At 42.3% G+C, this 13,308-nt stretch overlaps 1 protein-coding gene across 1 annotated transcript in view; it reads left to right on the top strand.

The window, feature by feature from the left end:
- The first annotated feature begins 603 nt into the window (after positions 1 to 603).
- Positions 604 to 13,308, top strand: part of PSKH2 (protein serine kinase H2) — an 18,869-nt gene continuing 6,164 nt past the window's right edge. Inside the window, exons 1-2 of the mRNA XM_008689110.1 lie at positions 604 to 803; positions 4,985 to 5,651. Coding sequence (XP_008687332.1) covers positions 619 to 803; positions 4,985 to 5,651 — 852 coding nt within the window. The 5' untranslated portion in view covers positions 604 to 618. The remainder of the gene's footprint in view (positions 804 to 4,984; positions 5,652 to 13,308) is intronic.

The following is a 13,308-nucleotide window of genomic DNA, read 5'->3' as shown; positions in this document are numbered from 1 at the left end:
TATATATATATATATATATTTAATGTTTATGTCATCTGGATATGAGCTCAGCTTTGGAGACATAAAGATCCTTTACAGAGATGATATCCTTTATTGACTCATAATTTTTTTTTTTTAAGATTTTATTTATTTATTTGACAGAGATAGAGACAGCCAGCGAGAGAGGGAACACAAGCAGGGGGAGTGGGAGAGGAAGAAGCAGGCTCATAGCAGAGGAGCCTGATGTGGGGCTCGATCCCATAACGCCAGGATCACGCCCTGAGCCGAAGGCAGACGCTTAACCGCTGTGCCACCCAGGCGCCCCTGACTCATAATTTTTTATGATCACATCTTCACTTTTCAGATGAGAAAACTGAGGCCCAGAGAATTAAGCCGAGGCTCCTGTCCCCTTTGCTTTTACCCTGTCAAACATTACATACAGATAAGTGGTCAGTGACCATCAAGGCAGCCTCAGGGCTGCGGGACCTTTTGAAAGTTATTTTCCTAACAAAGACCCGCAGCGGGGGTTTCTTTCCAAGCCGGCCCTGAGGGCGGACCTGTCCCGCCCCCGCTCGACTGCTCTGGGGATAAACGCGCAGCCCCACCTAGAGCTCCCGGCCTCTCTGCAGCGCGAGAGGCATGGGTTGCGGCGCAAGCACCAAGGTGGTCCCAGAGCCACTTGTGCTGGCCCCGGTCAAGCAGGAGGGTCAAGCCCAGGGCAGCTCCAGAGGCGTAGGTCCCGGGCCCGAGGAGGTGGCCGAGGCGGCTCGGAGGATGCAGGTGGCCCGCTTCCGCGCCAGGTTCGACGCCCGGGTCCTTGCCAGGTAAAGAGCCAGGGGAAGCACTGGCAGAGGGGCTGGCCTGGGACTGCGTTGAGGAGGATAAACCAAGCACCCATCAAGATGGCCTTAACGTTCCCTTCAGCTTGATTAAACCTTAGACAGCCTTCTTTCAGATGACAGGCCTCTGAGGTCCCTAAATTCTTTCTCTGCCTCTTTGAGATGTAAGTCTTCCAGAACCCAAGAATGTCTTTCTCAGGGACAAAGGTGCCATCCCTTTGAAGTGTCATCAGGAGGCCACTTTCTCCCAGTCTCTGTGGGAAGGCAGGAGCCCAACTTCTGTAAGCACCAATTAGCAAACACAGGTGGCCCAGTCACGTGGACACCCCCCCCCCCCACTAAGGTCCTCTAGGACTTTTCTACTAGCTTGCCTGCCCAGTGTTGGAAACGCTCTTGCCTTTTGTTTCAACAGAGTTGAAGTCAGTCTCTCTCCCCTACTGCAATAGTTGTGACTCCAGTGGTAATAGTCTGGAATAAAATCTTCACTGTTTTTAACAAGTGTCTGGGGCAAATTCTCTTTGGCACCTCTGAGCAGGGAGGGCAGAGGATTGGGAAAATTCCAGACTGAAAGTAGAGGAGGAACAGGAGTAAGGAAAGGGAGGGAATCCCTGACCTCAGAGCTGGGGAAGGAGGAAGGCCTCCTAACCCCTGCAGGGCTGATGGGGGGGCCTTGCCACAAATGTGCTGGGGCTGGGTCCAGAAAGGCCTGTTTGTGAAGGATCTTTACCACATTCTGGAAAAGGAGACCATAGATCATGGAATAGAAACAAGTCTTTGAATCAGCGAGGCTTGAGATCTACTCTTGTGTCTTTTATCATGTGTGACTGAGAATGTTCCTTAGCCTTGCTCCTTCTTCAGTTTTTGCCTCAGTAAAGTGGGGATAATAATAATATCTACCCCATACGAATGTTGTCAGGATAACTAAAGTAATATATGCAAATTGTGGTGTTCAGTGCATGACACAAGTCTTCATTGAGATATTAGTGCAGTGCTTAGTATTGCCTTCATAAAGCACCATAAGACCTAGCTGACTCCCTGCAAGAAATGAGCAAGGATGACAGGTTGGCTGGACCTGAAAAATAACTTCTTCAGAGTGTACCATGTTGGACATATAGAGGAAGAAAATCCTGAAATCCTTGTCCACTCTGCAGAGCTTGGTGGGACACAGTGGTGTGTGGCTTGTCTGGCTTCTCAGGGACATTTCTAGCCCTCTAATTGTATGCTCACTCATTGCAGTGCTGTGAACAGTCTATGCAGAGCCACTTCCTGGCTTACTTGGGAACTTCTTTTTTTTTTTTTTTTTTAAGATTTTATTTATTTATTCGACAGAGATAGAGACAGTCAGCGAGAGAGGGAACACAAGCAGGGGGAGTGGGAGAGGAAGAAGCAGGCTCATAGCGGAGGAGCCTGATGTGGGGCTCGATCCCATAACGCCGGGATCACGCCCTGAGCCGAAGGCAGACGCTTAACCGCTGTGCCACCCACGCACCCCTACTTGGGAACTTCTAATACAAGGAACCTTGTGGATTAGTCCAGTAGCTGCTAAGCTCAGACACCAAGTTCACTGATCCAATGGAACTTGAATCAGAATGGACATGGGATCTTATCATGCCCGAATTGGTTAGATGGCATCTCGGTCATCTGTAGCCAGAGAAATGAGGCTGCTGTGGGCCAGTCTTACCCACTCTCATAACCTCCACCTGCAGGGTAGTCCCAGTCCTTCAGAGTGTGAAGGGGTCATAGAGATGGAGGGTCACAACATTGTAAGGGCTCTAGTGACTAACTCAAGGCTCTTTCCCTGATGAGGAGTTAAGCCCCAGAAGATTAAGTGACTTGTCCAAGTTAGTGGCAGAACTGAGTCTAGAATACAGTTGTCTTTCTTCTGCATTGTGATTCCACTTATAACTCTTGCAGAATAGAGACGACAGAATTTAAATCTGACTCTATGCACTTTCTCAATTGCTTCTATCAAATAAGTTGTGATGGTATTATTGTTTCTGGGTTTCATTTTTTAATACATATTAAAAAAATTCCCAGTTTGTAGCAGCTGAAGTGAAAGTAATCATTTCAGTTTCGAGGATGATGTAAAATTGCACCATCTACAAAATTAACTTTGAGGCTGCTCTGTTGGGCGGTGGGTAGGAGTGGAGGAGTGGAAGGATACGAAATGGAATGGCCTTGTAAATACCTTCTCCGATGCTTGATTCGATCCTTAATGTTTTCAGAATATATGCGATCATTTGGAAATAATATGTATTCAATGAATGATTCTTTCATTCAACATTTATTGCTGTATCCTCTGTGCCAGGCACTGCAGAAGACAGAGCCACTCAAGTCATAAAAATAGTCACCATTCATGGCCATCAAGGGCTCACAAGCAAGGCTGCTGTTACAGGAATTTGTTATGGGACATTTGTTATTCAATCTGAAGCCATTTATCTCCACTACTCTACATTTTGGCTTAAAGCCTACTGTTCCCTTCACTGCCAAATTAGTAGCATTTTTTTTTTCAAATATTTGGTATATGAAGGCCCCTTAGCAGTATTGAATAAAGCTCCTTTTCTTTAAACAAAAGAGTGTAGTTCCTCAGAGATGGTAAATCATCTGATATCTGATGATTAATTCCGTGAGCAAATGAATTTGCCTGCAGTTTTGAAGGCATAGTGATAAATTAGTATTTGCAAAGTGCTTTCATCCACATTAGAGGTAAATGTAAATTTTGGTTGGTCTGCAAAGCAATAGAGTTTGAAATGCCTGTGATTATCTTCAAAATCAACCTGGAAGTGCATGTGAATAAAAAAGCAAAGTTGGAAAGAGAAGAGGCGACAGAATCTATTTAAGATGAGTAAATTGCTATCTGTTTTGACAAAGTAATTGGCCAGAAAATTAAATGCACTGCAGAGAACAAAGGTGATTTCTGTAAGCTGGTACAGCCAAGTGCCATTTTTCTTCAGGAAGCACAGGAATACAAGGAACAGATAGGTACGGGGACAATTACTGGAAGAATAAACTCAGCAAAAAGAAGTAAGGCTATTTAGAGCCCAGATTGACATTTGCATTTGAATCTCTGTTACTGAGTACGCAACTGAAAGCATTACTTTTCCCTACATACTCCCTGAGCACATTCCATCCGCCGGCATCCTTTCCTGGGAGAAGTTTTAGTAATTTGGAAGAGCAGCAAATTACAATAAAAGTAAGGCAACCTGGGTTCTCATCCTCACTCTAGAACTTAAACAACCAATCTGCTAACCTGATCTTCAAATTTCCTCATTTGTAAAATGAGGGGTTGGATTAAGTCATTCTCTAATATTCTTTCCAGCTGTAAAACCATGATTCTAAGTGGAGCACCTTCTCAACATTTCTTAAACAGAGGTTTAAACTTGATAGAATTCTTAAATTGACATAGACTAAGTTTACACAGATAATTCAAGTTTAAGATCGCCAGGCTTTGAAATCCTAGCTGACTTCTTGGCCTTTCCCAGAGAAAGAGAGAAAGAGAGAGAGAGAGAGAGAGAGAGAGAGAGAATATAACTTTATGCATTAACATATATGCCATGTTAAAATTCTGTTTCTTGTGTAGAAATTGCAAGTGTGGGGAGTAGCTGGGAGGAAACTGTGGCTCTATCACCGTCTGCACCAGATGTGTTTACTTGATCAGTGTTCATCTATCAGGGTGCTGTCCGGGGCCAAGATGGGGCATGTGTGCTCACTAGGTCAAATGCATTTGAAGGGGTTGGATTTAAATCCTATCCATTTCAACTACAATCTGTGTGGCCTTGGGAAATCACTTAACTTTTGTGATTCTTAATTTCCTTATCTGAAAAAGGGGGATAGTATTATGTTAGCCAATAAGGATATTGCAAGAATTTTTTTCAAAAAACAAATTTTCTGGCACACAATAAATGTATAATAAATGGTAGCTGCTGTTATTAAGACTGTTGTCTTAACAGTCATCTTGCCACCAACTAATTACTTTTATGTCACTTACCTCCATTTTAAAGAAGAATCTGGGGAGGCTTTCAAAAATAAATACAATTAAGCAACAACAAGCAAGGGGATTGGATGGGGGATGTAAAGATAAAAAGAGATGATATAAAACCCCAACCTAGATAATTTTAAGAATCTTCAGTTCAGAGGATAACAGATTTGGCTTTTCTTCCCGATAGATACGACATCAAGGCTCTTATTGGGACAGGAAGTTTCAGCAAGGTTGTCAGGGTGGAGCAGAAGACCACCAAGAAACCTTTTGCAATGAAAGTGATGGAAACCAGAGTGAGGGAAGGCCGGGAAGCGTGTGAATCCGAGCTCACCATCCTGAGGCGGGTTAGCCACCGCTACATTGTTCAGCTCGTGGAGATCTTTGAGGCCCAGGATCGAGTTTACATGGTGATGGAGTTGGCTACAGGAGGAGAGCTCTTTGACCGACTCATGACTCAGGGATCCTTTACAGAGCAGGACGCTGTCAGAATTCTGCAGATGGTTGCTGATGGCATCAGGTATCTGCATGCATTGCGAATAACCCACAGGGACCTAAAGCCTGAAAATCTCTTGTATTATCATCCAGGTGCTGAGTCGAAAATTTTAATCACAGATTTTGGTTTGGCACACTCTGGGAACAAACGTGGAGACTGGACAATGAGGACACTTTGTGGGACCCCAGAGTACATAGCCCCTGAGATCTTGCTAAGGAAACCTTATACCAGTGCAGTGGACATGTGGGCTCTTGGCGTAATCACATATGTTTTACTTAGCGGAGTCCTGCCTTTTGATGATGAAAGCCATACAAGACTTTACAGGAAGATTCTGAAGGGCAGATATAATTATACAGGAGAGGTAAGAAATAATTTTACTCCTATTGAGTGTAGTTTCTCAACCTCAGCACTATTGACATTAAGGGTTGGATGATTCTTCTTTTTTTTTTTTTTTTTTTAACTTTGAACAAAAATGAGATTTATTAATTTATTACTCTCAAGTCCTGGAGGATACGTGGCATGCCCAGAGTCACACAGCGAGGTTGTGTGGGGGGCAGGAGAGACAGGGCTGGATGATTCTTTATGGGGCGTGGGGAGGAAGGGGATGGGAGTGGGGCTGTCCTGTGCCTTGCAGGATGCTCAGCAGCACGCTTGGCCTCTACTCCACCCTCCATACGCTCCTGGTAGATACTGGCAGGTACTGGACATCTAGTAAACACGTTAGATTCAACACCTTCCTCAAGTTGTGACAACAAAAGTTGTCTCCAGACATTGTTAAATGTCCCCTGCGGGGCAGAATCACCCCTGGCTGAGAGCCATTGGTCTCAAGGTAGCAAGGGCCTGATTACTGACTTCTCTGTGGTTAGCACATGACATTGATAATTAAGTAGGCAAGTGAGTTTGTAGTTTTTCTTTCATCAGCTGAGAGGGCTAATGTGTACTCAGAGGCTCGGCGTGACGCTTGGGTGTTTGGTGAGATTTTCTGCCTTGAATCTAGGTGATTCAAGCCTTTTTTGTAATACAGTGTTTCCTCAGTGAAATGTTTAATCTCATAGCTTGTGTAAAATATTTATCCACCGCTTAAACTTGGAACTCCCAGCGTTTCCGAATGTGTTCACTTGTTGTTTCTGGGTAGAGAAGGAAAGTTGCCAGTGCTTGCGTGTAGGAAGCCTGACAAAAGGGGAAATCCATTTCATGTTCAGCAAGTGATCAAATATATGTTTAACTATGAAAGGGTTCTTTTTCTCATGAAGAAAAATATTGATAGTTTGATTTTTATCTACCTAAGGCATAACATCTATATGTATATCATCTTAAGCAAAAATCAAAAGCTAAACAACTAATTTTAATATTATATTTTCTATTCTTTGACAAAGCTTTAATATTTTATTGTACATGTGTACATTTTTAAAAAACTCATCCAAACTGGTAATTGAGAACTAAGACTTACATGGGAAAGTAGGAAAAGATGAGGACAGTTCACAGAAAATATGATACCATTGATTATTTAAAGTTTAAAAGATGTCCAGCCTCACTAATAACCAAAAAATACAAATGAAAACAAAGTCTTTTTTTTTTCAATTTTTCAAATCAATAAAGATTAAAAAAAACCCACTTCAACTCTACTCATTGCTGTTGAGAGTACTAAGAGATCAACCATCTCATTCACTGCTGGTAGAGGGCAAATTTTACAGATTTCTTGGGATGCAGTTTGAAAATATGCGTCTAGAACTTCTGGAAGTTTTTAAATTTTGATCTGGTAATTCCACTTCTAATAATCTAAGGAACTAATACCAGATGCAGCAAAGTTTTCAGTATAAAGATGCTCATCTGAGCTATAGTTATAGAAGTGGAAAATTGAAAAAACCCTAAAAGAAAGTTTGAATAAATTATGGGACATCCATATGATAGAGTATGCTAGTCCCTAAATTATGAATGCTTAAAAATTGCACGGACGTTGGCAAATGTTCACAGCATGCTACCAAGTGAAAAGAAAAAGGCGGAATGCAAACTGTGTACAGCATGATCACGATCATGTGGAAAAATGTATTCATGGAGAAAAGGCTTAAAAGAAATACAGTATGTTAACAGAACTTATTCCCTGTTTGGGGATTATGGCTTGTTTTGGATTTTTTTCTTTATAATTTGATATCTTTCTGTTTCTGCTGTTCTTTTGTTTACAAAGAATACATATTTCTGTTTTGGTTGTAGCTCGGTGACTCTTCTGTCCTACATGATGTTGGGAGGAACTGCCATCATGGGGGCTTGACTGGGATGGAATGTCCATGATGGTCCCTCAAATGTCTGACATTGTAGTGGGGATGGCGGGAAATCTGGGGTCGGCTAGGTCACTAGAACCATGAGGCCTTATTCACCTTCCTCTCTCAATGCTTCATAGGGCCTTCTCTTCATGGGGCATTCTCCATGGCATCTTCCCAGCAGGGTAGTCAGACTTTTTACATGGTAGTTTAGGCCTTCCCAAAAGGAGTATTCCAAGAGGGAGACAGTGGAATTTGCCAGTGCTTTTCAAGCCTGGGCTTGGAAATGACACAGCATTACCTCTCCCTCATTCTATTGAGTTCTGTGAGTCTTAGGCTAGCCCAGATTCAATGTGGAAAGAGTCCACATACAGTCTGATTACTGGGGGTGTGGTTTATTGGGCCATGTTTAGACTAGATATCACTATTACTTTTTTAATGTGCAAAAATAATAAGCAATATATTGTTTAAAAAGTCTTTTTGTCAGATTTAATTCAGAGGGTTTCTAGGGTTGGATTCCCCAAAAAGCTAAGAAACCCCTGAGAAGACAATTCATGTTCAAGTGACTAAGTAAGGGAAGACTTCCAAGAAGACAGCTAAGGGAGTGGGACAAAGAGGGGAGAGAAGATGAGGAGGCCAGAGCCATAAGGGTCAGCCTCATCTTGCAGGGAAGACTTCTTCAGCATTCTTCCAACCTGAGGCAGGCTAGCTGGGTTTCCACACCTACCGCTCTCTGTTAGCCAATAGGGGTGATGGTGGTGGGGAGCTAGTGGTAAATTTTTACATTCTCTGGGGATCAAAGACAAGTGGCTCCAGGAGCCCCAGGCTAGTCACTGAGGAAAAACAACAACAAGGTGTTGGCTTTTAGAAGGAAAGCACTCCAAAGGAAGGGGGTGTGTGTACGTACAGAAAAAAGGGGCTCAGGGGCACTGACATTGTCTGCATGGTGGCACTCTCTACTTCTTGAGGAAATGCCTGTTTGTAGCTTCAGACAACATGCAACACAGAGTAGGATTGTGGCTGCTTGTAATACTGGGTTTATATCCCCTTGGCTTTCTTTCCTGTGTTTGTCAGGCACCCATGTCCATCATATTCACATTCTCTTATAATATTACCAAGTGTCTTAGTCATCTCAAGCTGCCGTAACATAATACCACAGAATGGATGACTTAAACAATAGAAACTTATTCCTCACAGTTCTAGGGGCTGAGAAGTCCAAGATCACGATGCCAACAAGGTAGGTTTCATTATGAGGACTCTTATCTTGGCTTGTAGGCAGCTGCCTTTCGTGGGGTGCTCACGTGACCTCTTCTTTGTGTGTGTGGCCAGAGAGATGGCGTAGGGAGAAGCAGAGAGGGAGAGAGGGAGAGAGGGAGAGAGGAAGGGAACTCTGGTGTCTCTTCTTTTTTTTTTTTTTAAGATTTTATTTATTTATTTGACAGAGAGAGAGACAGCCAGCGAGAGAGGGAACACAAGCAGGGGGAGTGGGAGAGGAAGAACCAGGCTCATAGCAGAGGAGCCTGATGTGGGGCTCGATCCCAGGACTCCAGGATCACGCCCTGAGCCGAAGGCAGACGCTTAACCGCTGTGCCACCCAGGAGCCCCTCTGGTGTCTCTTCTTAAAAGGCCACTAATGAATCATGGAACATTGCATCAAAAACTGGGGATGTACTGTATGGTGACTAATATAACAAAATAAAAATTATATAAAAAAAATAAAAAATAAAAGGCCACTAATCCTATCAGATCAGGACCCCACCCTTATGACCTCATGTAAAATTTTAATTACCTCCTTGGAGGCCTCATCTCTAAATATAACAATACTAGGGATTAGGGTTTCAACATGTGAATTTCAGAGGGACACAAACATTCATTCCATAATATCAAGGAAACACAGATTGATAGCCCTAGAAAAGCGTGTCATCATGTTTTCTCTGTCATCATATTATTGTATACCTGCCATTTATCAGCAAGCATAGTAATTTCTAAATGCACCAATTTTATTTAAATACGAGGGTGACCATCAATTCTGGAAGCATAGGTGCTTCCCCAAAGAATAACTCCCCAAAGATGTCCCTACTCGAATACCCAGAATCTGTAGATGTGCCATCTTATGTGGCAAAAAAGAATTTGCAGACGTGACTAAATTAAGGATCTTGAGATGGGGAGATTACCCTGGATTATCTGGGTGAACTCAATGTGATCACAAGGGTCCTTACAGTAGGAAGGTGGGAGGGTCAAAGGTAGAGGAGACGTGAGGAAGGAGGAAGGAGTCGTGCACCAGGGAACGTGTGTGGTCTCTAGAACGGGAAAAGGCAAGGAAGGAACTCTCCCCTGCAGCAGCTCTGCTGATACCTTGATTTTAGGGTTTAAGACCCATTTGGACCTGCAGAACTGTAAGATAATAAATGTGGAAATGTGGGTTGTTTTTTACTTTAAATTTTTTTAAAAGATTTTATTTATTTATTTGTCAGAGAATGAGCACAAGCAGGGGGAGTGACAGGCAGAGGGAGAGCAGGCTCCCACTGAGCAAGGAGCCCAGTGCAGGACTCTGATCTCAGGACCTGGGATTATGACCTGAGCTGAACGCAGATGCTTAACAGACTGATCCACCCAGGGATCTCAGTGTGGGTTGTTTTATAAAGTCCTTTTGTCTATGACAAAAATTCCAAGTATGACACATTGTGTGAATCACTTCTTTTCTCTAGAAGTCAGGTGGAGAAGTGCAATAAATAGGACAAATACCAGAGATTAAAGTGTTGTATCTCTTATGATGAAGATGAATGATGTGCTTAATATTTATACCAAGTATTTTGTAGACACCTGGCAGATATATAATCTGACTCCATCCATGTATAAGCAAAAAATTGGCTATAATATTAATGTTTAATTCTTCTTGATTTTGATGTGAAATATATTCCTTTTCATGGAGCTTTGATGACCATTCCACTAGTGTTATTCTTTCCTTTTTCTGAATAGTGTTTAGGATTATAATAAATTTCTTATTTTTTTTTTTTAAAGATTTTATTTATTCATTTGACAGAGAGAGAGACAGCCAGCGAGAGAGGGAACACAGGCAGGGGGAGTGGGAGAGGAAGAAGCAGGCTCCCAGTGGAGGAGCCTGATGTGGGGCTCGATCCCAGGACTCCAGGATCACGCCCTGAGCCGAAAGCAGACGCTTAACTACCGAGCCACTCAGGCGCCCCGAAATTTCTTATGTTTTGACATTTAATCTGTATGTCTTCTTTCTAAGACATTGTTGGTTCTTTGAAGGTTGGGACTGTACCATATTCCCCCCCCTTTTTTATTTTTTTAAAGATTTTATTTACTTATTTGACAGAGATAGAGACAGCCAGCGAGAGAGGGAACACAAGCAGGGGGAGTGGGAGAGGAAGAAGCAGGCTCACAACGGATGAGCCCGATGTGGGGCTCGATCCCACAACGCTGGGATCACGCCCTGAGCCGAAGGCAGACGCCCAACCGCTGTGCCACCCAGGCGCCCCACCCCCCCTTTTGTCCAATAAGATCGCATGAAGAGTTAAGCATAGAGAATGCATTTAGTAAAAATAATTGCTTTTTAAAAATTATTAAGAGATTCTGATTTATAACTGCATGAGTAAATGTATCTCAACTATAACTGCATTGAGCATAGAATACAAATTTTAATTTATGGTAAGGTGGATTTTATTTATTTATTTTTAATTTTTATTTTATTTTTTTAATTTAAATTCAATTAATTAACATATAATGTATTATTTGTTTCAGAGGTAGAGGTCAGTGATTCATCAGCCTTATATAATACCCAGTGCTCATTACACCACGTGCCCTCCTTAATGTCTGTCACCCAGTTACCCCATCCCTCAGCAACCCTTAGTTTGTTTCCTATGATTAAGGGGTTCTTATCATTTGTCTGCCTCTCTGACTTCATCTTGTTTTATTTTTTTCTCTTCTCCCCTATGGCCCTCTATTTTGTTTCTTAAATTCCACATATCAGTGAGATCATGTGATAATTGTCTTTCTCTGATTGGCTTATTTCGCTCAGCATAATACTCTCTAGTTCCATCCATATCCTTGCAAAATGTGTGTGTGTGTATATATATGTATATATATATATATACTATATCTTCTTTATCCATTCATCTGTCGACGGACATCTGGGTTCTTTCCATAGTTTGGCTGTTGTGGACATTGCTGCTACAAACATTGGGGTACAGGTTCCCCTTCAGATCAGTACATATGTATCTTTGGGGAGTAAGGTGGACTTTAGATAACTAATACCTTTAGTTGCTAAATTTGTTAGATTCATTCTGGAATGTTAGGGTGGTTTAGAAGGGTACATTTACTCCATTCACTGGGCTTTGCAGAGTGGGGGTAGGAGTTCCCCTTTCCAGTTGCTTCCTGCAATGCCTGAGAGACAACCAGGAGAGAAAGACACAGCACATGGTGAAAAAAAAAAGAAATCCTGTCTACTGTGTGAGGGGGGATTTTACTTATCTACTTGATTACCAACACCATCATGATGGCTTTCAGCTTGGTGGCAGGGCTCATGCTGGAGATAGTAAGTAAAAGACTCATCCATCATTTCTCCCAGAGACTGTTGGAAAGCATCCTTGTGTGGTCTCCACCCTCCGTCTTGTCAGGCCTTCCTCCGGCCAGGGATCATGTTCAGCTCTGGGAATACCCACATGAAAATGCTCAGTGTCCCTGCTCTGTGGAATCAAGTGGTCTTGTCTGAGAGACCAGATCTTCTCCTTCTCCTCCTCCTCCTCCTCCTCCTCCTCCTCCTCCTCCTCCTTCTTCTTCTTTTAAGATTTATTTATTTATTTGAATGAGAGAGAGAGTGAACAGGGGCGAGAGGCCAAGGGAGACAGAGAATCTCAAGCAGACTCCCTGCTGAGCATGGAGCCCAACGCAGGGCTCGATCTCACACCCCTGAGATCATGATCTGAGCCAAATCAAGAGTCGGATGCTTAAGCCACCCAGGTGCCTGAGAGACCATGTATTCTTTTGTATCTCTTTAAATGTAAGTGCTCTGATACATATAGGAACAAAGCTCAAAGTCCATGGAACAAGGGAAGACAGCCTCTTACTGCTTAGGAAATTTGAGTCAGATTTCATGAAGGAGAGGACATTTGTGCTGTGTCTTGGAGGAAGGGTAGGAGTTTCTGAAAGGGAGATTGGCACGTTCCAAGTAGACAGAACAGCATATGCAAAAGCACATAAAAGGGACTATGTTTTGTAGTAGTAAAAAATAAGAACTTTAGAGCATCGTGTGCAGGTGAGCGTATATTCACGTGGGTGTTTTGTAAAGCAGTGCAGTGTCACGGTCAAGGGCACGGTCTGGAGCAATGCTGGCTGGAACCATTCCCAGCTCTGCCATTTGCTAACTGTGTAACTTTGGGCATGTTTCTTAACTTCTCTGCATCTCAGTTTCTTCATTTGTAAAACAGAAATAATGATAGTGTTTACCTAACAGGGTTTTTGTGAAGATCAAATGAGCTAAAACGTGTCAAGTGCTTAGAATAGTTTCACATATTAGTACGTGGCACTATATACATGTTAGCTATTTCTCGTTACTATTACTATTGATGCAGGGAACAGTGGGACCACAAGTTTGAACTTTGCTTGAATAAGTTACTAGATATATATATATATATCTGTAAAATATATATATATAATATATATATCTGTAATATATATATTTTATATATATTTATTTATATATATTTTATATTTATTTTATATATTTATATATTTATA

The sequence above is a fragment of the Ursus maritimus genome, unplaced genomic scaffold (genome assembly GCF_017311325.1).
Source record: "Ursus maritimus isolate PB19 unplaced genomic scaffold, ASM1731132v1 scaffold_9, whole genome shotgun sequence".
Taxonomy (NCBI): Eukaryota; Metazoa; Chordata; class Mammalia; order Carnivora; family Ursidae; genus Ursus; species Ursus maritimus.
The sequence above is the reverse complement of the archived record's forward strand: the minus strand, read 5'-3'. Positions and strand labels throughout refer to the sequence as shown.